The sequence below is a fragment of the Nyctereutes procyonoides genome, unplaced genomic scaffold (genome assembly GCF_905146905.1).
Source record: "Nyctereutes procyonoides isolate TBG_1078 unplaced genomic scaffold, NYPRO_anot_genome, whole genome shotgun sequence".
In the NCBI taxonomy this organism is placed as follows: domain Eukaryota; kingdom Metazoa; phylum Chordata; class Mammalia; order Carnivora; family Canidae; genus Nyctereutes; species Nyctereutes procyonoides.
In genome coordinates this window covers 70,223,024-70,248,872 of record NW_026575140.1, presented here as the reverse complement: position 1 = coordinate 70,248,872, position 25,849 = coordinate 70,223,024, and the positions used below count along the sequence as shown (strand labels likewise).

The following is a 25,849-nucleotide window of genomic DNA, read 5'->3' as shown; positions in this document are numbered from 1 at the left end:
GAGATTTTCCGAGCTGGGGGCCAGCCCCACTGACTCGTAGCTTTAGGGACTGGGATGATTATTTTTGTTTAATTGTGATATAATTTACATATGACATTATATTTCAGGTGTACAGCACAATAATTATATATATACCAAAATTATGTCTTGAACATAACCCTGGAACAGCAGGTGGGTGGTAGGTAGAGGGTCCCCAGGTCCATAAACATTAGGAAAATGCTGGGAACCAGCAGACTCACGACACAGACGAATGTACATATATACCAGTACATCAGAATAAGTCTGGTTAACCTCCACTACCACACAGTTACACACTTTTTTTTCTTGTGAAGAGAACGTTTAGGATATACTCTCTTTAGCAACTTTCAAGTATACAGTAAAAATACAGAACGCTTCACAAGTTTGCCTATCATCCTTGCACAGGGGTCATGCTAACCTCTGTATTGTTCTGATTTTAGTATGTGTGCTGCCAAAGTGAGCAGTGGGGTAATTCCTACACTGGTTCCCATTAAGCAACAGGGACCCAAATGCATACAAGCATGTGCGCACACACACCAGTACTCTATGATTCTGGGGCCAGTTGCTCGGTCACTTTAGCTAACCGGTTAAAACTGGAAAATACAAACAAAAAAAGCAAAGTCAACTGAAGGCCTGACCTCTGAGCTAAAGTGCAGCTTTCTGGAAAGCCAACAGTTCTCCAGAGAAGTAAAATAAATGCATCACAGAAGCAAGGAAGCAAGTGTTTCAAACTTTTTGCACAGCAGGACACATGGCCTGGTGCTCCACTAATGGGACCCGGTGCAGAGAGTGTGATAGAGCAAGCCTGGGTAGGGACCTTGAGGTTTTTCACTAACCTGGAACCCCAGCAAGCTGGGCTCTGGGATCTACTCTAGGCCCATCGACATCAGTGTCCCCTTGAAAGCAGAAGAGGGGCCGCTCCTGCCCACTGTTCCGCTCATCATGGAGCAATTTGACCAACAGGATGGACTTAAATAAGCTGATAACCAGGAAAGCCATACAGACTGTGAAGAAGACCCCTGAGGGAAGGAACCAGAGGAGGTGGAATTAGCCAGAATGTCTGGGGCTCTCCTGCCCCTGATCTGAAATGCAACATCAGGTCTGTGACAGGAATGATGGAAGTTGGGTGTCTGGTGTCCCCGTGGGTGCTTACCAATCAGAGGGGTGCTCACTGCACTCCTTGGCATCTCATCAGACATGTTGACCCTGAAGACGGTGTAGCCTACCAGCACGCTGGTCTTGAACATAATCCTGGCCCGGCAGGTGGGTGGTAGGTAGAAGCTCCCCAGGTCCACAAGCATTAGGAAGATGCTGGGAATCAGCAGGCTCACGATGTAGACCAGTGGGCGCCTGCGAATCACCACCTGGCCAGGGACAAGGCGTCTACTGAAGAGAAGGTCTGCACTGAGGGGCTAAAATCCGAAGCCAGGGACACCTGGGTGGCTTAGTGGTTGAGTGTCTGCCTTCGGCTCAGGGTGTGACCCTAGGGTCCTAAGATCGAGTCCTGCATCAGGCTCCCTGCAGAGAGTCTGTGTCTTCCTCTGCCTGTGTCTCTGCCTCTCTCTCTGTCTCTCTCATGAATAAGTAAATAAAATCTTTTTAAAAACTAAATAAAAGTTAAAAAAATAGAATCCATAGACATCCCAACATTTCTGCATAATGTGAAAAGACTATGTAGGTTAGAAAAAGATTATTTTGTGGTTTAGAAAATAGAAAAAAAAACCCTTTATGCTTTTATGTGAACTAACATTACTAATTATAAGAAGAAGCATCAGCATCTATTTGTTTGCCACCGGCCATGTGCCAGGCACTAGCCTAAGTGTCTCCTGTGTCCTGTCCTGTTCAATCCTCACACCCACTTGAAGGGCTGGGCATTAGTATCTCCATTCTACAGACAAGGAAACTGAGGCTCACAGAGATTAAACTGCTTGTTTAAACTCACACAGCCAGCGAGTAACTGTTTTAAATCCAGGTCTTACACTAAGATCTTTCTCCTTATGCCACTTATGCAACATCTGGCACTGTTCTCGGCTTACCCTGACTTCCTCTGTGGAATGTGAACACCTCAGCACTTGTGTGTCTGTCAGAGTTTGGGCAGGAACAAATGGCACCCCTGGGAGATCTGAGGAGAGCTTAGCAAAGAGACCGCTTACAAGGTGTGGGCAGGCAGAGGGCAACCACAAGAAGGAGGGTGGTGCCCTGGATGTTTGAGAGGACTGACTGAGTTATCCCTACCCTTAGCCCTGATGGGGCCCGGGGCTGGGAATGTGACTAGAACCTGAGGAGGGAGAGCTCACACAGGATCTGGGGCTCCCTCTTAGGGGCACAGCCAGCCTGGTGGTGACTCCACAGGGAGAAAGATGGAGAGATAACCATCTTACTCTCCCTCCCCCTCCTCCTGCCAATCCATTCCCTCTTCCTACTGGTCAACGAGGCTGCGGCTCATCTCCAGAAGCACAGGACAGCAGAGGGGGCGAAGCGGATCTAAGCAGGGGGGGGACAGTGAAGATGCCCAGCAGCATGGCCAGGTAAACAGAGCTGCTGAGTGGGGTTTGCAGCTGGGGATTTGAGACTCAAAGTTGCTCTGCTACTGCCATTTTTTGTATGCCTCACTTCTCTGGGATGGTGGTAGGAAATGTCTTTAATAAACACAAACTATTTTCATCAGGGAATGACAGGACTGCTTCCCTTGACACTTTGAGGGCAAGAGCAGCAATGATGAAAAAAATCCCTCATGGGGCCAAAAATAATCCCTATTTTATAGTGGGTATTCAGGACATGTCTACTGAACAAATGAAGGTTCTGAGCCCTTTGCTGTGGGATCTGGGAACAAAATAGTGTCTGGAGTCTCCCATTTCTCTGATTCACTACACAACTGAAAGCTTTCTAGGTGTCCAATAACATATGAGATGCTTTGACACATGTGACGTGGTTTATTTAATTCTCACTGTGAGCTTCTTGGCAGGTCATGGAACACCGCCGTTCTAGAGTCGAAAAAATAAAGCTCGGTTCCTGAAGTAAGTTGAGTAAATGGCAGAGCTGGGCTGTGCCCGGTTCTCTTCCACCACAGAGTCGCTACAACTCTTGATCTGACCAGACATCTGAGCTGAGTTCTTCTCCCTCATCTTCGCCTCCTACTGTGTGAGGCAAGCACATAGGGAGAAGCCCAGGCAGAGGCCAGGGTCAGAGGAGATGGTGGTGGGAAGAGCTTGGTTGAGACCAGATATCTAGCACCTTGCAGAAGAGAACGGGGTGGGGGCTCCCCAGCCACTAAGTCTGGGAGCATATCCGGACTCTGTGGAGCTTGGCAGGTCAGAGCTGTTTGGAGGATTATAGTCTATTAGGCATAACTGGGTACAAATATCTGAACAAAAGCAACACTCAGGCTTTGTAATAATTCAGTTAAAACACATTTCTACCAAAGCATGGTCAACAAGGAAAACAACAACAAAATGACCTGTTGTCCATTTCAGCCTCTCAAGCTGTCTTCATCATGCCGTGACAGAAATGGCAGTGGTTAGCTGGGGATGGTAGGACGGGAGTCAAGTGGTCAGAGTCCACCAGGGTCTTTGTGGTGTGCCCGGCGGGGTGGTGGGGGGTGACCAGGACTCCCCTAGACTTCCTGGCAGATATGACATGAAGAGGTTGGAAAGGGTAAGAACACCACCCTAAAGAATGTCCAAGTAGCCACGATGGTTAAGCAGAAACAGCCCAGACTTAGTCAAGAGAATCAAGCTCCAGAGGCCTTCAATTCCAAGTGCCCCGATACATGCCAGTTTAAGTGATCCTGGGTATATGCCTTGATTTTTCACTTGTTAAAAGCACTTTATTGGAAAGGCCACAGGGTGTAGGTGGTTGAGCATCCAGCTCTTGGTTTTGACTTGGGTCCTGATTTCAGTGTCATGAGATTGGGCCCTGCATTGGGCTCCACACTGGGCATGGAGTCTGCTTGGGATTCCTTCTCTCCCTGTGCCCTTCCTCTCTCTCTCCCTCTAAAATAAATAAATAAATCTTTTAAAAAGAACTTTTAAAAAATTAAAAAGCACCTTGCTTTTTCTTGCTGAACATCTTGGCTATCATTGAGATGGGCTGTTGTACTGTGTCAATAACGCTCCTGTGTAATGAGCACATGGTTAGGTGGTTCCTCTCTACCCAGAGGCTCATGTAGAGAATGAACATAAACCTGGGCCAGAACCAAAGATGGCTCCCCAGTTTTACCAGACCACATGCCCCCCATGGTGCCAGGGAAGAAGTGTGGCAAGAGCCAAGGGACTGGGAGAGGCAGGCTGGCTCTGGGAGCATGCGGCTTGGGAAGGTACACAGGGCCCAGCACTTAGAAGGGCCTGGCGCTTGGTTGCAGGCTCTGCTGGTGCCATTTTGAAACTCATAATTTTTTAACAGGGAGCCCCACATTTTCATTTTGTACTGGGCCCCACCAGCCAGGCAACCAGTGCTATCAGGAGGATATGTGTCCCTGGAGATCAGCAGTGGCCAAAAGTGGAAGGGAGACATGTAGCTACAAGGATACACAGCTCCTCGACATAAAGTAGCAATCTCCCCCATCTGTGTTTGGCTCATAAAATTATACAGCTAAATAGACCCCCTCTTTTTTTTTTTTTTTCAAGAACAAAGGACCTTCCTTTTTACTTAGTTTGACTTAGGGGAAATATTACTTATGGACTAGACTAATTTTCTCTACAAGCCCAGTACAGCCTAAAGAAATTCTTATTTTATCATATAGCTTTCAGAAATGGCTTGTTTTCGCATCTCGTTTGATCCTCAAATCCCTTTATTGTCTTGTTCAAGGGACATTAATTGAGCATGAACAGAGGGTCAAGTACTTTTTTTAAGTATTGGAATTAGAATAGTTAATAGGATGGGTTTCTGCCCCTCCCCATCCCATGGAATCTGCAACCAGACTCTGGTGGTTGGATGTTTTAGTCTGCAGATGGAAGTCTGTCCCAGAATGGACTATACCCAGAGCCTGTACCTGATTTAGATGAAGGGATTTGGGACCTTCTGAGTTTATATTTAGATTATATTTTGGTCTCAGAGTTGGTGCATGAAATAGGTTAAGACATTTAGGGATGCTAGGATAGGGTGAATGCATTTTGCACATGTGATGAACAAGAATTTTGGGGAGCCAGAGGGCAGTGGACTGTAATGGGTTGAATAATGGCCCAAAGAACTAATGTCCTTCCTGGAAGCTAAGAATGTGACTTTATTTGGAAATGGGATCACTGTAGATATAATTAATTGGTTCAGATGAGGTCTTATTACTCCAGGAGGTGGACCCTTATTCCAAAATAATTGGTGTCCTCATGAGAAGAAGAGAAGAGATACACAAAGGAGAATGCCACATGAGGATGGGGACAGAGACTGGAGTGATACATCTACAAGCCAAGGATTCCTGGCAGCCACCAAAAGCTAGGAGAGAGGCATGGAACAGGGTCTCCCTGAGGATTCCCAGAAGGAACTAATGCTGACACCCCGATTTCTAGGCTCCAAAACTGTGAGAGAATGAATTAGTTTTAAGGTACCAGTTTGTGGTACTTTGTTATGGAAGCCCTAGGAAACTATTATAGGCAACTTGCTCAGTAACACACAGTGGACGAATGCCAAAGAATGGGCTGGAATTGCTACATTATGTTGATTTGTGAGCTACATATAGGATTAGCATGTAGTTTCTGGAGTCAGACTGCCTGGGTTCAAGCCCAAGCTCCATAGTCACCCTATACACCTTGGGCAAGTGACCTGGACTTGGGCAAGTTAACTTCTCTGTACTCTAGTTCATCCATTTGTACGATTTGTACTCAGAGCATCAATCTCATAGACACGTGAGGTTGACACGTACAAACTCTTAAAATGGTGCCTGGTGTCAAGTAAATGCTCAGTTTTGTGGTTATTGTTACAATGTCTCCCTAGGCGGCATTTTGAGGAGCCCTGTTTTACTTATGCTTGTGTCCTCGGTGGGTCCACTGAGACTAGTACATGATAAGAGCTCAAAAGACATTTGCTGAGTTATACTGGAGTCCATGAGTACTGCTACTTTAGTTTCAGTAGGGTGAGAGTGTGGAGTTAGCACAAATGGGGGTTCCCCTCATGAGGTCAGTCCTCCAAGGGCTACCTCTCTGCAGGTCATGTCAGAGACAGTAACTGCCTGCCGATGCTGGGGAGGAAAGTACGTCACCAGAATGGTGAGATGCTGCTCTCTGAGGAACCCCTACCTGGAGCCCATCACTTCTAATGGACTAAGGGAGCTGGTGCCTTTAAATTCCACAGAAAGGGAAGAAAAAGCACTTTAGTTTCAGTCCGTGTTCTCCATTAGACACCCTTCAGGTGTTAGCAATATTATGCCACAATTTCATTATCCATTAAAGCCAGGTAATAATAAGTACACAAAGGTATTTGGAGCCTATTGATGTTAATGAAAGAGATCAATCTAATTCAGAATGTGTGTGTGGAGAGCTCCTTGGAGATGGAATAGGCCCCAAGGTTAGCCTCTAATTGCCTCCTTGATGGTAGACCCCACCAGTACTCAATTTTGCATGACCGTCTTTATGACATAGTTGGAACTTTTGACGCCCAGACTCACGCTTCATACAGACGCCTGTCTTCCTTCTCTCCCAAGCCCCTCCCAACATTCCCAACTCAGAAAGAATGGGAAAGTTACTGCCATCTAAGTAAGATCCTTGCACAGGAGGGAAGGTTTCTTGGGTCTGGACCATGAGTCAGGCTCGATTAGCAGAAAGTCCATGATTCCAGGGATACTTGAGTGACCCTAGAGAGATATCTAGAACTCCAAATTCTCTTTCTTTTCTGTCTCTCTCCCTCTCTCAATCTGGTGGAGCTCAGAAAGATCTTCTATCAAGTTTATGAGCTGCATTCAATAGATAGCTCAACAAAACCACTCTAGAAAGGACAACTATGTTAGAGAAAGAGGATAGACAAGGCACCTCTCTTTCTCCAGTGCCCTTCTGCATTTTTCTAGGACTCCCCTGCATGGCCCCCACCTCCCACCTACGTGAACACTTCACTCAGTGTGAGGATAGCTTAGTGTTGGGCTCACTTTACTTCCCACAGTTGTCCACCCTCTTACATCCAAAATGAATTCTCACATTTTTATTCCTACGTCCTCCCACTTCTACCCTCATTCTTAAAAAAAAAAACAAAAAAACAAAAAACCTAAAACCCAAAACCCAAAAACAAAAAGCTGCCATACAGAAATCAAATCCTCACCCTGCTGTTTCTGGGAACCAGCACCTCCGATAATGTATTGGAGGTAACCTCCCCTCCTATGGCTGTTGGATTGGGAGCTGGGCTGCACACAGCCATCTCTGTAGGCAGAAGTGCCTGTGCTCTGGGCCCCCTGTGGAATGCAGCCGGACTCCAAAGTGTTAGCTGTGCCCTCTGATAAATAATATGTGTCCTGGAGCCAGCAGATATGATTGCACATTCGCTGGAACCAACAAGGCATTCTGAGCATTTGATTTCATATCAGGGGCAGCAGTATACATCAGGCCCAGAGTGACAAAAATATTTGGAACAGATCATTCTTCCTCCTGCCTGCCCCCACTTGTCTTCAACCCCCCGCTGGGCAGCCTGGACTAGGAAACAGCACATGATTAGTTTAAGAGGGAGATGGCCCTTTGCTGTCAGGACCCTAGTAGACCCAATGTTGGCATGGAACCAGGCTCTGAATTTCACATCATTGTCCAAGGGCTACTGAAGGACACCAGGATACTTGAGTTGTTGACTTCAGAGTATGATGATTGGTATGGAGTAAAAGAACATAAGCCTAGCCATGATACACATAACAGGCATGGGGAGGCATGGAGGCTGAGAGAGATCAAAGGAGACAGAGGACTGAGATAGTCACTGAATCTACTTTAAGTCTTTTCAAAGTTGTAGAACTGCTGCTGAGCCTAGCTCCCTGCCCTGGGAAACATGATCTGTGACTATTCAGGCTTCTTTCCCTACCCTGTTCCAGAGGGCCAGGGTGGAAGCCAGCCCTGCTAGAGAATCCACATTAGCCCCAGGGCAAAGGGACCCAGGAGAAAGCTCCAAAAGCATGAAATCCTATCAATGCCCACCTCTAGCATGCCTCAGTATGACCCTGTACATGGAGATGAAGTATGACAGTGAATGGAACAGAAGAATGGGATCACCGTTCCTGACATGCAGGGAAGCTTCTCCTTTCCTTAAATAATCTGTTATGTCTCTGTTCATCATATTTAAAATGGAGCTACTACAGAGAAAACCTTTTGCCACTACTGAGAGGACAAATTAATATTCAGGGCAAGGGGTGACATGTAGCCACAAATAGTGGCTGCTTTATGGAGAGTGTGTGTGCATGCATGTGTGTGTGTGTGCGTGTGCGTGCGCGTACTCCTTTATCTGTCCCATCTCTTGCCTGTGTTTGTCTCCGTCGTGCAGTGTAGGTAATGGTGTGTGCAGCGCTCTCTGGAGTGCTTGGTAGGTGCCTATGTTCCACCTTGCACGTGCTACTCCCTCACATTTCCCTTTAATGCTCTCCATTATTCGGGCTGCATTAATAATGTTTGTGGGCTGATATCTTTAAAATTAATGAGGTGTTTACTCTTAGCCAAGAAACTCATTGAAATTAAAAAAGCTTTCTTTTCTTCCCCTCCTTTTCTCTTGCTTAAAAAAAAAAGGTGGACAAACAAGCCACAATGCCAGCTTTGTTAAAATCCAAGCAGAACAGGGAAACACCCAAACCCCACCACCAAGAAGGTGTGAGTTGTGATTAGTTAGTTATCCATTGAGTCAGGTTCAAACAACAGCTATTTCTGGGAGGCCCTGATTTAACAAGAGCTTTGCTAGAAAACTGCATGGGACACCTATTAACAATGGAGGGGCATCTGTGGCCTCAATACTAGCTTATTTCAATACCACCCTCTCTTAGCATAGAATTATCCAGCATAACCATAGCACCTAGTCTAGTCTGAATTTTCCTTCTTATTCAAAGGGTTTGTTTCCAGAATTCACCCTGTGTATGACCCTGACTTGTCTATAGTCTCTGTTTTTCAATCAAACATCATCGGGCATGAAGGACTTTTCCCCACCCAACTACCACCACCACTAGCTGACTTGGTGCAGAAAAGCAGAAATGAATACTAATCATGGGTCTACCAGTTGCATAAACTTGCTGCAAACCACTTATCAGAACAGTTTGCCAGAAAGGCCAGGGAAGGAAGGGTGGCTGCCTCTGGAATGTAAAACATTAGGCTTCACTGTCCTGCACCCCACCTCCTAAGCTCCTGCTGGAACAAATTTCTCCATGACAATGCAGCCAAGAATATACCTGGTGGTGCAACTGAGAAGTCTGGCTTCTCAATGAGTCCTTTTTGAGCAGTTGTTCTCTCTGATTCAGAAACCACCATAGTCTCTGAGGACCCTGTAGGTGATTTGTTAACTAATTGCTCAAGATAGTCCAGTTAATAATGATAATCTTATAAATTTGTATCTGGGATTAATAATTTACTTAGTTAAAAACAGGACAATAATGTTGAAGAGACACTCTTCTCCCAATTTTTTTTTTGTTGTTGTATGTGGGTTTTCTTTTTTCCCTCTCTGTAGCAATTAGGAATGAGGATGTTAGTATGTACAGAAGGCTTGAGGATGTCTGCTATGGTGGGTGGCTCAGGTGCCTGAAAATCATTCTTTCTATACCCACATACAGAAGTCCTGCATCTGTGACTAAATCTCTGGGCTGTGAAATGCCTTAACACAAGGGGATGTCCAGAGCCTCCAGAATCATCTGTTCTCAGAGGTAATGAGTGAGAATATGCAACAGAGCAGTGACTCCTCAGCCCAGCATGGCAAGCCTAAGCCTGCAGGGAAGTGGCCAGCGGGATCAGGGAGGAGAAGGACCTACATTAAACTGAATCTGTGCAAAATCTCCAGCGCTGCTCTGCAGGATGTTGTATGTTGAGGACACGGAAAGAAGTTCCCACTCACTGTCATTCATAAATTCTTTCTTGTCTTGCTTAATGTCGTCTCTGCTCCTCAGGAAGGCCAGGTTGACATCTTCCACTGAAAACAACATAAACAAGTGACTTCCCCACAGAGAGAGGCACCCGTAATAGCCCCCTTTCCCAACTTCCAGTTCAAATTCTTCCCTTTGCTCCTGCTGCCACGTGCACAATCTCCCTGAGATGGGGTTCCATACAACCATTATGAATGAGGGATAGAGATGTGGAATAAAACCTTTCTAGCAGCGAAACAAACAAACAACCTAACCGTGAATTTACAGTTTGTACTCCATTATCCGTAGAATGATAGTGCTGGTCCTGATTTCTATAACCTTCTTGATGGCAGCAGAGGGTGAATATGGCATTCCCAAACCAACAGCAGCAGTGAGCTATGTATCTGGGCACAGCACTGTACATTGTCTGAATTACAACAGAAACCAACTAACTGGGATCCCTGGGTGGCGTGGTGGTTTAGCACCTGCCTTTGGCCCAGGGCGCGATCCTGGAGACCCGGGATCGAATCCCACGTCAGGCTCCCGGTACATGGAGCCTGCCTTTCCCTCTGCCTATGTCTCTGCCTCTCTCTCTCTGTGTGACTATCATAAATAAAAAAAAAAAAGAAAAGAAAAAAAAAGAAACCAAATAACTATAAGAAGAGATTTAGGTTCTTGTCACTTCTGTGCAAGAATAAAATAAGCCTCATAGACAGAATCTCACCTATGTGTGCCAACCCAGCATGAGTGTGTCTCCCACCAGCAGACTAGGCCTGTCGTGGTTTACCTGTGTGCAGGATGCTACTGAAGGTCAGGCTGCAGTTCTGGATGTCAAACGGAAAAGCGTATGTCTCTAAACTGCATGTAGTAACAACCTGCATAGGCTTAGAGTTCTTAATGGTCCCAGAAGAGTTCACATAGACATACGGAAGGTCAGGTGACCCCTCAACGTCCACCCTATGAGAAACACAGGAGACCTTGCTGTTACAGAGAGGGCCTTCGTCATTTCAATCCACAAACGGAACTGATTATGAGATGGTAGTGACCATGATATCCAGAACTAGCCTAGAAGTGCAAAGACAGATTCACATTTCCCATGATAGAATTCACCCTGGCAAAGATGGATTCAGGAATGCCTCAAAAGTTAATTTACTTGCTACTCTTGCAACACAGGTATAACCCATGGGTAACCTCAAGCATTTGTAATCAAATCTCTATCTATCTTAAATGATGTCAACCCATGGTCCTTCTAACTTGAATATTCCCAACACTGTGATTCTCTTCAAGTTGAGAAACAAAAAATAGCAACAATGACCAAAACAGCAATGGGCCTGAATAGTCCAAGCAGCTTAAACCCCATGGAAATACACCCCGGAACACTTACAATTCATTAATGATGATGTCAGGGGCCCAGATGTCACTTAGAGGTAGAGAAATCTCTCTAATCTCATCAAACATGCTGGGGTTCCAGGATAAAAACTCATCATCCCAAACCTGTTAGCAGTAGCCAGAACAGAAATTTATTAAAAGGGGGAAATGTCAAGCTCACCAAAGAACCGAAGAGGGATTTGGCTGAATAACCCAACTGATCTGCTTGTTGGCACTATTAGGGGAGAGGACTTTCCTTCTAGCTCCTAAAGATGGTGCCCTAACCAGAAAACATGGCCACGTATCTTACACAGATTCTAATAAATTAGGTCTGCTGCAGAAGCTAACTTGCAAACACAAAGAAAATATCTATTCCTTAGAATAATTATATTTTGCAACAGATTAAGATCAAGAGTCCAGCATGTATGGAAGGAAACATCATTTACCTCTTGGTACCATATACTTGTCTTTAATTTTTGGTTCTGTGCATCCTGCAAAGCAAAACGAAAATGGGTACCAAATATTAGAATGTCAATAAATCAAAGTCTAATTCCACAGTACGATAACTCAGAGAAAGAAAATCAAATCTAACTAAAAATGTTGATTTTAAAAGCACCTCCTTAACTGTTTAAATCTGAGTATTCTTGGCTCCTATTTATTACACACGTCTGTCATTACAAACTTTGCTATAGCATCTCTGACAAAATGGTGCTATGACTACACCTGACATCTTGAATGATTTGCTAATCCCTTTCCACCCCAATTAGTTACTCTGCCATTAATCAAATTAAAAAATGACATGTAGCCTTAGCCAACTCTGGGCTAAAAAGATGAGACCAAGCTTTTATTTGTAATCACGATATTATTCATAATATTTTAATGAGTGTTATCTCAACTGCTCTTGGCAGCCATTCCTGTGAAGTTACCTTATGTTTAGATTTCTCTGCTTATCAAACAGACTGAATGAGCTTAATGTAAATGAAATGCATTTTTGGTGATATAAATAGATGTGATTTCTCTATGTCTGCAATGAGTCAGTAAATTTTTTTAAAAGGCCCCAAAGAATAACAACCAAAAAAGAACCCCTTCCTTACTTGTTTTCATATTTACTTTAGTAAAGCATATTCTAAAACTACTATGTTCTTAGGAATTAAGAGGACTATCTCACACCATGTACAAACATTAACTCATTAACTCAGAATGGACTGTTTTGAACCTAAATGTAGGAACTAAAACTATAAAACTCTTAGAAGAAAACATAGGAGGGGTGCCTGGGTGGCTCAGTTGGTTGGGCAGCTGACTCTTGGTTTTGGCTCAGGTCATGATCTTGGAGTCTGAGGACTGAGCCCCTCACTGGGAAGTCTGCTTGAAGGTTCTCTCTCCTTCTTCCTCTGCCCCTCCCCCCACTCAAGTGTGCCTGCTCTTTCTGTCTCAAATAAACAAATCTTTTTTTTTTTTTTTTTAAAAGAAAACATGGAAGTAAATCTTTGTGACTTGAATTAGGCAGTCAACTCTTAGTTTGGACACCATAACCACATGAAACCAAAGAACACGTAAATGGGATTTCATCAAAATGAAAAACTTTTGTACTTTAAAGGACACATCAAGAAGTAAAAAGACAACCCACAGAATGGAGATAATATCTGCAGATCATATATCTGATACGGAGTTAGTATCCAGAATATACAAAGAATTTCTACAAATTAAAACAAAACAATGACCCTACTTCAAAATGGATCTTCCTTCAAAGTGGATATACAAATGGCGAATAAACATATGAAAAGATATTCAACATCACTGCTGTGGATCAAATTATGTTATTATGTCCTTCCAAAATTCATATATGACTAAATTTGGAGATGGGACTTGTTTTTTTTTAAGATTTTATTTATTTATTCATGATAGACATAGAGACAGAGAGAGAGAGAAGCAGAGACACAGGCAGAGGCAGAAGCAGGCTCCATGCCAGGAGCCCAATGCAGGACTTGGTCCGGGGACTCCCAGATCACTCCCTGGGCCAAAGGCAGGTGCCAAACCGCTGAGCCACCCAGGGATCCCTGGTGATAGGACTTTGAAGAGGTAGCTAAAGTTAAATGAAAGCACCATCTATTAGGATTGATGGCCTTAGAAGAAGAGGAAGACAGAATGATCCCTCTCTCTCCCCCGTGTGGGTATATAGGAAGAAGGCAGCTATCTGTAAGCCAGGAAGAGAGCTCTCACCAGGAATATAATTGGCTAGAACTTTGATCTTGGACTTCCCAGCCTCTAGAACTGTGAAAAATAGAGTCTGTGGTATTTGTGATGGCAGTCCAAGCTGACTTATACAATCACTAATCATTAGGGAAATGCAAATTAAAGCCACAGTGAAATACCACTTTACTCTCATTAAGATGGCTGCTAAAACAAAACCAAAAAAAAAAAAATCAAACAAAAACAGAAAATAAGTGTTAGTGAAGATGTAAAGAAATTGAAATCCTTGTGCACTACTGGTGGGAATATAAAATGGTACAGCTGCTATGGAAAACAGTGGCAGTTCCTAAAAATTAAAAATAGAATTACCATATGGTCTAGCAATTCCATTCTTTGGTATAAATCCAAAAGAACTGAAAGCAAAGGCTCAGTTATTTGTACACCCATGTTCACAGCACCATTATTCACAATAGCCAAGGGGTGGAAGCAACCCAAGTGTCCATCAAAGATGAATACATAAGCAAAATGTGGCATATACATACAACGTAATATTATTCAGCCTTAAAAGAGAAGGAAATTCTGACCCATGCTACAGCATGAATGAACCTTGAGGCGACACCACTTCCTTCCAAGTTTTACCAGCTGAGAGATTCTGAAATAGATAATGTTTTTTACAATCAGCATTATTTAGTTAGATTTGATTTTCTTCCTCTAAGCTCTCATGCTGTTGAACTAGGCTTTGATTTACTAACATTGATGTGATGTCTCCCCCCACTAAAGCACAAAGGGCTCAGTTCTAGGCTTAGCGGCCATCAATGAGGGGTCCCCCCAAATAGGGGGGTAAATCAAGTTCAAAATACAGTTTGTATTACTGGAAAATATAGGTTTTAACTATTCTTTCACAACAAATATATTTTTAGAACTGTGAAACATCCTGACCATTTTTTTTTAAATCTCTGTCATGCCAAGTCCTGAATGTATCACTGACTCAGTCATGTGGCTGGGGAGACTATTATTTTATCCAGTTGATTGTTATTAACTGCCATGTTGATGCCTTAGCTCATTTTCCTCTTCCTGCCCATTGCTTTGTCATATTACATGTAACAAGTGTTAAGAATTTTTCCCCAATATATCGTGGGGGGGGGGGGGTCTGGGAGCATTTGTCATTCAGCCCTAAAGAACACAATGTCAAAAAGGAGTTTGAAACTAAAACTGATTTTTTTTTTTGTCAAAGGAAACAAGTTTCTCAATGCCAGCTGGTGAACATAATTGGTTCTCTGGTGGCATTATTCACAGCTTTTCCCTCTGTGTATCTCTCTCTCTCTTTTTTTCTTTAGATACCTTCCATCTTGCTTGTTAAAAGCAAAGGATATTTCAGAGAATTGGAATTCATTAGTCTTCCTAACAGAGGGAGTCTATTTAGATCTAAATTGGTGGTTAGCAAATATACAGATAATTCCCGCACATTCTTATTTATCTTTCCCAGTTCCAAAGACTATAGAAACAGATGCCTCAACGTCTGGCTGGGAGGCTCTAGTCAATGGACTGGAATACAAAGGTATCTGGGATTCGGAATTGACAAAACTCAATAGAAACAAATTGAAACTCTTCACTGTTGAGTAGACTATCTCTATAATCAGATTTCCCTAAGGTACTCATAATACCCAGAAATTCTAAGACGAGACTGTAGTCTTTCATATAAACAAAACAGGAGGCAAAACATTATAATGGGAGCGAGGTGCCATGGTGAAAGCAGGGCTGAAAGCTCTTCACTCCAAACAAAAGTTGCCAGAAGCTCAGCTGCTGGCAGATGTACCCAACAAGTTATCTATTCTTGTCCGATCCTGTGCAGGATTTCATCAAGTCTTTCAGAACTGGTCCCACCTCCACAATGAACTTTAGACTCAGCCCTGCTGAATGTAATGGAGACATTTGCGAAGCATATTAGACTATTTTAATCAATTAATTACTTGATGGGTATCTATCCAGTATGTTTGAAGTAAGATATGCTGCACTGCATATTTTGGGGAATATGAATATTAGTAAGCCCGTCCTTCCCGCAGGCAGCTTATTAGTAAATTAGTGCATGTGACATCTTAACAAATAGCTCTGTGTGTTATGAGATATGTAGACTTCAATGGATTTAAAGGAAGGAGACATTGCTGTCAGCTTGCAGATATGAGGGAAATCTCTTTCGGGAGCTGAGATTTGAAGTACTGTTATATTTTGCAGATGGAGAATGAAGACAAAGACTTCCTGTGGAGGAAAGAACATATAGGCAAGAGACAACAAGAGGTTGGTTTCTTTGCAGTATTGAGGAGATGAGGCTAAGGTAGTAGACAGGGATAAAACTACAGGGATGGGCTATGAGATTTTTCCAGATTTCTGAAGGAAAGTCAGGCATATCCAATATGACACATTTACTGTCATAACGTATTCTAGTAAGAAATTAGGCTAGGGGCACCAGGGTGGCTCAGTGGTTGAGCATCTGCCTTGGCTCAGGTCATGATCCTGAGGTCCTGAGATCGAGTTCTGCATCGTGCTTCTCCCTCTGCCTATGTCTCTGTCTCTCTGTGTGTCTCTCATAAATATATAAATAAATCCTTTTAAAAATTAGTATATTCCATGATAGTGGAGAAAAACATATCTTTGAAAAGATAATGGTGTTCTCCTTAATGACCAGAAAGAATCTGGTTTTATTTTCATTTATCAGGATAGAAAGAAACAGATTTTTAAAAATTCAATTTGACACAGTTGTCCTAAGGGAAAATACTAATATAGAAACTTTACTTCTTTTCTATATTTATCTCCAAATAATCCTCTGGAGGAAAGTGAAGTATGAGGTAGAAAGAGGGAGAATGAGGATTGACCTAGGGTGGTCTTATTCCTTTATCCAAAGTTGATCATCAGCATGTCCTGGGGCTTTGCATGACATGGCTCACATCATGTGTCTTTATTCAGACCATGCTATTCCCATTGTACTATGTCTGTAAGCACTGCAGGCATGAAAACCCACTGACAAGTAGCAAGGACTAATATCTCTTAAGTACATGAAGATACAGCTCCAGGAAATTTACTCTCAAAAATTTTAGTTCAATATCCAATTACAGAGGAAATTTAAGGAAGTTTTCTGTTGAAGCTTTATGTAAGACCAGGCTTTGGAGTTGGGTGGATATTTCCTGGCATTTAATTAATAGTTTCCAGAATCTTAAATCTAGAACTTTTGCTAAAACTGATTTTTTTTGTGTGTGTGTGCATATCATTTAAAGTTCCTGTTTACAAAGAAATAATGATTAGGGATTTATTTATCTAAGCTGGAGGAAAGTGATGTTAAAATAATTTGTGGGGCGCCTGGGTGGCTCAGTGGGTTAAGCCGTCGGCTCTTGATTTCGGCTCAGGTCATGATCTCAGGGTTGCGGCCAATGTCGGGCTCTGTGCCCAGCAGGGAGTCTGCTTGAAGATTCTCTCTCCCTCCCTCTCCTTCTGCCTCTCCCCCACTCATGCACATGCTCACTTGCTCTCCCAAGTGAATAAATCTTAAAAAAACAAAACAAAAAAACTTGTTGTGTCAATTATACTTTTAGTTTCAACTTTTTTTTATCAATTACAATGCCTAATTCTCAGTAAAAAAATCAGAGTCTATGATTCACAGCACAGCATTAGACAGTAACATAGGAAAATATCTCCATTTCAATAAAAATAAATTATTAACTTATTTTAACTAAATACATTAAAATAGTAACATATTATGTATGTAAATGTAAAATTGAAGACAAAAAATAATACAAAGGACAGAGGAGCAGGTAAATGGAATTTTACTGTTGTAAGATTTGTACAGTTAATGCGAAGGGTAATAACAATAATTCTAAGTACACAGTATGAAGTGAGTGATGGTTATAGAAATCCCTAAAATAACATCTAAAATATAATACAGAGGGATACTGAAAAGCCAACAGAAGAACTAAAGTCAAATATTTAAAAAATGTTTAATTTACTTAAAATAAGGCAAGAGAAAAGGAAAAGAACAGCAACAACAAAAACAGATGGGACAATTAGAAAAGAAATAGCAAGATGGTATTGGTAAATGGACAAGATGGTTCAATTAAAATGTATAGATTGACAGGTTAAAAATTTTTTAAAAGCGCAATGCCCTGGAATCCTACTCAGCAATAAAACCAATGAACTCGGGATCCCTGGGTGGCGCAGTGGTTTGGCGCCTGCCTTTGGCCCAGGGCGCGATCCTGGAGACCCCGGATCGAGTCCCACGTCGGGCTCCAGGTGCATGGAGCCTGCTTCTCCCTCTGCCTGTGTCTCTGCCTCTCTCTCTCTCTCTATCATAAATAAATAAAAATTTAAAAATATATTAAAAAAAACAAAACCCAATGAACTCAAGAACTGCACAACATGGGGGAATCTGAAAGGAATTACACTGAATGAAAAAACCTGTCCCAGAGGTTACTGTATTGCATGTTTGCATTTACAGAATCTTCTCAAAATAACACAATTACAAAGATGAAGGAAAGATTTGTTGGTTGCCAGTGGTTAGAGACAGGGGACAGGGACAGGGGTGTGGCTATAAAAGAGCAGAACCAGGCAGCTCTATGGTAATAACTGTGTAGCTCCATTTGTGGTAGTGGTGGTCACACAAAGCTACATATATGATAAAGTTAACACATACACACACACATGAATATATGTAAAATTGGAGAAATCTGAATAAGTTCTATGGATTGAACCAATGTTAATTTTCTAGTACAGGTACTATACGACACTTGCCTAAGATGTTAACATTGGGGGATATTGGGTGAAGGGTTCAGAACCTCCTGTAAATTTATTTGCAACTTCCTGTACATTTATAATTATTGAAAAATTAAAGTTAAAAAAGGAAAGCGGGATCCCTGGGTGGTGCAGCGGTTTGGCGCCTGCCTTTGGCCCAGGGCGCGATCCTGGGGACCCGGGATCGAATCCCATATCGGGCTCCCGGTGCATGGAGCCTGCTTCTCCCTCTGCCTGTGTCTCTGTCTCTCTCTCTCTCTCTCTGTGACTATCATAAATAAATTTAAAAAATTAAAAAAAAAAAAAAGGAAAGCAAGACCCGACTATATGCTGTCTCCAAGAAATGACTTTGAATATGTCACACAGAGACTGAAAAGTCTCTTCTTCTTCCATGTAAAAAGGAAGCATGAGAAAAACTTTAAGGAAAAGATATTAGCAGACATGAAGAGGGGTATTTCATAATGATAGAAGGATCTGTTCATCCAGAGGACATGTAACTCTAAATGTATACTCACCTAATAACAGAGCAGAAAAATAGACAAAGCACAGTTATAATTGGGGATTTTAATACTCCTAACTATGAAATTAGTAGAAAAACAAAAATTTAAAGAGTTAGGGAACACATTTATCAAATTGACATTTATGGGATAGTACACCCTTCTATTCAACTGGAAGTCTGAGCCAGTGCAACAATGAAAGGAAATACAGGTATAAAGAATGGAGATAAAGAAGCAAAACTGTCATTATTCACAGACAACATGACCTTCTACATAGAAAATCTGCAAGAATCTATAGAAAGGCCTCTAAAACTGGATAAGAGATGGTAAGGTCCCAGGATTCAAGGCCAATACATGCAAATCAACTGTATTTTTGTATGCTAGCCATAAACAGTTTCATTTAAAAATACCATTTATAATAGTACCAAAAATGTGAAATGCTTAGGGATACATTTAACCAAATCTGTGTAAAACACTGACAACTACAAAATATTAGTAGGAGGAATTAAAGAACTAAATAAACAGAGAGATAAAATGTGCTCATGGAGGGCAAGACTAAGATCTCCTTAATCCAAATTCATCTATAGATTTAATGTAATCCCAATAAAAACTCCAGCACTTCTTAAAAATAGAAATTGATTCTAAAGTTTATATGAGAGGGGAAGGCAATGGTGGAGGAGTAGGTGCCTCAACTCACCTGGCCCCACCAACTTACCTAGATTACTTTCAAATCATCCTGAAAACCTACCAGTTTAACCTGAGATTTGAAGAGAGAACATCTGGAATGCTACAGAGAGAAAGATTTTCGCTTCTAACAAGAATCATCTAGGGTGAAATTTACTTAGGTCGTGTTTGATATTCTTGACGCAGCCCACTCATACAGCCACTCTGCACTGAGCAAAATGACTATAAAGAAGAACTCACCACAAAAGAAAGAATCAGAAACAGTACTCTGTGTCAGAGTTAAAAAATTTGGATTACAATTTGATGTCAGAAAGCCAGTTCAGAAGTACAGTTATGAAGCTACTGGTGACTCTGGAAAAAAAGCATAAAGGAATCAAGAGACTTCATGACTGCATAATTTACATCTAATCAGGCCAAAATTAAAAATCAATTAAATGAGATGCAATCCAAACTGGAGGTCTTAACAATGAGGATTAATGAGGTAGAAGAAAGACTGAGTGACATAGAAGACAAGTTGATGGCAAGGAAAGAAGCTGAGGAAAAAAGAGAAAAACAATTAAAAGACCATGAGGAAAAAAAAAAAGACCATGAGATAAGGATAAGGGAAATAAATGACAGCCTCAGAAGGAAAAATCTACATATAATTGGGGTTCCAGAGGGTGCCAAGAGGGACAGAGGGCCAGAAAGCATATTTGAACAAATCAGAGCTGAAAACTTCCCCAATTTGGGGAGGGAAAAAGGTATTCAGATTCAGGAGATAGAGAGGTCCCCCCCGATAAAATCAATAAAAACCATTCAACACCTTGACATTTAATAGTGAAACTTGCAAATTCCAAAGATAAAGAGAAAATCCTTAAAGCAGCAAGAGACAACAGATCCCTAACTTATATGGGGAGAAATAGTAGATTAATAGAAGACCTCTCCACAGAGATCTGGCAGGCCAGAAAGGGCTGGAAGGATATATTCAGGGTCCTAATTGAGAAGAACATGCACCCAAGAATACTTTATCCAGCAAGGCTCTCAATGAGAATAGAAGGAGAGATAAAGAGCTTCCAAGATAGGCAGAAACTGAAAGAATATGTGACCACCAAACCAGCTCTGCAAGAAATATTAAGGGGGACTCTGTAAAAGAATGAGGAATACCAAAGAAATAATCCACAAAAACAGGGACTGAATAGGTATTATGATGACACTAAATTAATATCTTTCAATACTAACTCTGAACGTGAATGGGCTAAATGACCCCATCAAAAGGTGCAGGGTTTCAGACTGTATATAAAAGCAAGACCCCCCCCCAAAAAAGGGCAAGACCCATCTATTTGCTGTCTACAAGAGACTCATTTTAGACCTAAGGACACCTACAGCCTGAAAATGAAAGGTTGGAGAACCATTTACCATTCAAACGGTCCTCAAAAGCAAGCAGAGGTAGCAATCCTCATATCAGATAAATTAAAGTTTATCCCAAAGACTGTAGTAAGAGATGAAGAGGGACACTATATCATACTTAAAGGATCTATCCAACAAGAGGACCTAACAATCATGAATACTCATGCCCCTAATGTGGGAGCTACCAAGTATATCAATCAATTAATAACCAAAATAAAGACATACTTATATAATAATACACTAATACTGGGAGACTTCTACATGGCACTTTCTGCAAATGACAGATATTCTAAGCACAACATCACCAAAGAAACAAGAGCTTTAAATGATACACTGGACCAGATGGATTTCACAGATATTTACAGAACTTTACATCCAAATGCAACTGAATACATATTCTTCTCAAGTGCACATGGAACTTTCTCCAGAATAGACCACGTACTGGGTCACAAATCAGGTCTCAACTGATACCAAAAGATTGGGATCGTCCCCTGCATATTTTCAGACCATAGTGCTTTGAAACTTGAACTCAATCACAAGAAGAAATTTGGAAGAAACTCAAACACGTGGAGGTTAAAGACCATCCTGCTAAAAGATGAAAGGATCAATCAGGAAATTAGAGAAGAGGTAAAAAATTCATGGAAACTAAGGAAAATGAAGAGACAACCATTCAAAATCTTTGGGATACAGCAAAAGCAGTCCTAAGAGGGAAATGCATCACAATACAAGCATACCTCAAAAAATTGGAAAAAACTCAAATACACAAGCTAACCTCGCACCTAACGGAACTGGAGAAAGAACAGGAAATAAAACCTACACCAAGCAGAAGAAGAGAGTTAATAAAGATTTGAGCAGAACTCAATGAAACAGAGACCAGAAGAGCTGTAGAACAGATCAACAAAACCAGGAGTTGGTTCTTTGAAAGAATTAATAAGATAGATAAACCATTAGCCAGCCTTATTAAAAACAAAAGAGAAAAGACTCAAATTAATAAAATCATGAATGGAAAAGGGAGAGATCACAACTAATACCAAGGAAATACAAACATTTAAAAAACATTATGAGCAGCTATACACCAATAAATTAGGCAATCTAGAAGAAATGGACACATTTCTAGAAAACCACAAACTACCAAAACTGGAACAGGAAGAAATAGAAAACCTGAACAGGCCAATAACCAGGGAGGAAATTGAAGCAGTCATCAAAAACCTCCCAAGACACAAAAGTCCAGGGCCAGATGGCTTCCCAGGGGAATTCTATTAAACATTTAAAGAAGAAACAATACCTATTCTACTAAAGCTTGTTCTGAAAGATAGAAAGGGATGGAATACTTCCAAACTTGTTTTATGAGGCCAGCATCACCTTAATTCCAAAACCAGACAAAGACCCCATGAAAAAGGAGAATTATAGACCAATATCCCTGATGAACACAGATGCAAAAATTGGCTAGGATCCAACAGTACACTAAGAAGATTATTTACCATGACCAAGTGGGATTTATCCCTGGGATGCAAGGCTGGTTCAACACTCATAAAGCAATCAATGTGATATATGGTATCAACAAGAGAAAAAACAAGAATCATATGATCCTCTCTATAGATGCAGAGAGAGCATTTGACAAAATACAGCATCCATTCCTGATCAAAACTCTTCAGAGTGTAGGGATAGAGGGAACATTCCTCGACATCTTAAAAGCCATCTACAAAAAGCCCACAGCAAATATCATTCTCAATGGGGAAGCACGGGGAGCCTTTCCCCTAAGATCAGGAACACAACAGGGATGTCCACTCTCACCACTGCTATTCAACATAGTACTAGAAGTCCTAGCCTCCGCAATCAGACAACAAAAAGAAATAAAAGGCATTCAAATTGGCAAAGAAGTCAAACTCTCCCTCTTTGCAGATGACATGATACTGTACATAGAAAACCCAAAGGACTCCACCCCAAGATTGCTAGAACTCATACAGCAATTTGGCAGCGTGGCAGGATACAAAATCAATGCCCAAAAATCAGTGGCATTTCTATACACTAACAATGAAACTGAAGAAAGAGAAATGAAGGAGTCAATTCCACTTACAATTGCACCCAAAAGCATAAGATACCTAGGAATAAACCTAACCAAAGAGGTAAAGGATCTATACCCCTAAAAACTACAGAACACTTCTGAAAGAAATTAAGGAAGACACAAAGAGATGGAAAAATATTCCATGCTCATGGATTGGAAGAATTAATATTGGGAAAATGTCAAGGCTACCCAGGGCAATTTACATATTTAATGCAATCCCTATCAAAATACCATGGACTTTCTTCAGAGATTTGGAACAAATAATCTTAAGATTTGTGTGGAATCAGAAAAGACCCTGAATAGCCAGGGGAATATTGAAAAAGAAAACCGGAGCCGGGGGCATCACAATGCTGATTTCAAGTTGTACTACAAAGCTGTGATCATCAAGACAGTATGGTACTGGCACAAAAACAGACACATAGATCAATGAAACAGAATAGAGAACTCAGAAATGGGCCCTCAACTCTATAATCCACTAATATTTGACAAAGCAGGGAAGACTATCCACTGCAAAATGGACAGTCTCTTCAATAAACGGTGCTGGGAAAATTGGACATCCACATGCAGAAGAATGAAACTAGACCATTCTCTTACACCATACACAAAGATAAACTCAAAATGGATGAAAGATCTAAATGTAAAACAAGAATCCATCAAAATCCTAGAGGAGAACACAGGCAACGCCCTTTTTGAACTTGGCCACAGCAACTTCTTGCAAGATACATCTATAAAGGCAAGAGAAACAAAAGCAAAAATGAACTATCGGAACTTAATCAAGATAAAAAGCATTTGCACAGCAAAAGAAACAGTCAACAAAACTAAAATACAACCTACAGAATGGGAGAAGATATTTGCAAATGACATGTCAGATAAAGGGCTAATTTCCAAGATCTATAAAGAACTTATTAAACTCAACAGCAAAGAAACAAACAATCCAAACATGAAATGGTCAAAAGACATGAACAGAAATTTCACCAAAGAAGACACAGACATGGCCAACAAGCACATGAGAAAATGCTCCGCATCACTTGCCATCAGGGAAATACAAATCAAAACCACAATGAGATACCACCTCACACCAGTGAGAATGGGAAAAATTAACAAGACAGGAAACAACAAATGTTGGAGAGGATGCGGAGAAAAGGGAACCCTCTTACACTGTTGGTGGGAATGTGAACTGGTGCAGCCACTCTGGAAAACTGTGTGGAGGTTCCTCAAAGAGTTAAAAATAGAACTGCCCCACGACCCAGCAATTGCACTGCTGGGGATTTACCCCAAAGATACAGATGCAGTGAAACGCCGGGACACCTGCACCCCAATGTTTGTAGCAGCAATGTCCACAATAACCAAACTGTGGAAGGAGCCTCGGTGTCCATCGAAAGATGGATGGATAAAGAAGATGTGGTCTATATATACAATGGAATATTACTCAGCCATTAGAAACGACAAATACTCATCATTTGCTTCAACATGGATGAAACTGGAGGGTATTATGCTGAGTGAAGTAAGTCTATTGGAGAAGGACAAAGATTATATGGTTTCACTCATACAGGGAATATAAAAAATAGTGAAGGGGATTAAAGGGGGAGGAGAGAAAATGAATGGGAAATATCAGTGAGGGTGACAGAACATGAGAGACTCCTAACTCTGGCAAACAAACAAGGGGTAGTGGAAAAGGAGGTAGGCAGGGGGATGGGGTGACTTTGTGATGGGCACTGAGTGGGGCACTTGACAGGATGAGCACTGGGTGTTATGCTATATGTTGGCAAATCTAACTCCAATAGAAAATATACAAAAAATTAAAATAAATGCACAAATACATAAATACATAAATAAAGTTTATATGAAAAGGTAAAGGACCTAGAAGAGTCAAAATGATTTTAAAACAGAAGAAAAAGGTTAGAAGACATACTCTAATTTCAAGACCTCTGTAATGCTGCAGTATTTGAGACAGTGTACTGGTGCCAAAGACACATTGATTAGTTGGGTAGGATAGAGTTCAGAAATAGACCCAAAATAAATAAAGAACTCGTGCAACTCAGTAAGATAATAAGCAGCACTTTTTAAAAAATGGGGAAAAGATTTGAGCACTTACAAAAAAAAAGGTATCAATTGGCAAATTAGCACACAAAAAGATAGGCAATGCCATTAGTCTTAGGTGAAATACAAGTTAAAAACCACAGTGAGCTATCACCACAAATCTATTAAAATGGTTAAAATTTAGAAAGACTAACAATAGCAAGTGTTGACAATCATATAGAGGAACTGAAACTCAAAATGATGCAACCACTTTGGGAAACAGTTTGGCAGTTTCTTATAAAGTTAAACACAGGTTTATCATACATATAACTCAGCAATCCTCCATCTAAGTATTTATCCAAGAGAAGTGAAAACATACGCAGATGTGTATAGTGATTTTGCTCATGATTTCCCCACATTGGAAATAACCCACATGTCCAACACCTGGTAAAAACATAAACCAATTGCAGTACACACACCTGCACAATGGAATGTTACTGACTCTACAACAAAACGTGTAATTTCCAAGGCATTATGCCACATGAAAGAAGACAAAACAAAGGGTAAAATACTATAGGATTCCATTTATGTGGCTTTCTGGAAAAGCAAAACTATAGTGAGAAAGATAAGATCACTGATTGCATTGGTATTGGGGGTAGGGGGAAGCAATCAGCCTTAGTAAGATGTCTCATTTTACTCATGTCTTGATTTTAAAATAATGCAAAATTTTGTAGGATACAGTTAAATCAGTACTTAAAGGAAAGTTTACAGCTATAAATGCTAAAATTAGAAGAGAAAGGCATAAAATCAATGATCTTAGCTTCCACTTTAAGAAACTAGGTAAAGAAAGACAAATTA

The 25,849-nt window shown here is 41.2% G+C and overlaps 1 protein-coding gene and 1 non-coding gene across 2 annotated transcripts in view; both read right to left on the bottom strand.

The window, feature by feature from the left end:
- Positions 1-25,849, bottom strand: part of HTR3B (5-hydroxytryptamine receptor 3B) — a 59,454-nt gene that overhangs the window by 4,805 nt on the left and 28,800 nt on the right. The window contains exons 4-9 of the mRNA XM_055305275.1: positions 11,821-11,865; positions 11,391-11,500; positions 10,794-10,963; positions 9,917-10,074; positions 1,172-1,382; positions 855-1,037 (exon numbers count right to left, since the gene is read on the bottom strand). Of these exons, the coding sequence (XP_055161250.1) occupies positions 855-1,037; positions 1,172-1,382; positions 9,917-10,074; positions 10,794-10,963; positions 11,391-11,500; positions 11,821-11,865 (877 nt within the window). The remainder of the gene's footprint in view (positions 1-854; positions 1,038-1,171; positions 1,383-9,916; positions 10,075-10,793; positions 10,964-11,390; positions 11,501-11,820; positions 11,866-25,849) is intronic.
- LOC129498040 (U6 spliceosomal RNA) lies at positions 379-482 on the bottom strand. The gene has a single exon (XR_008662072.1). It is a non-coding gene; the product is annotated as a U6 spliceosomal RNA (small nuclear RNA).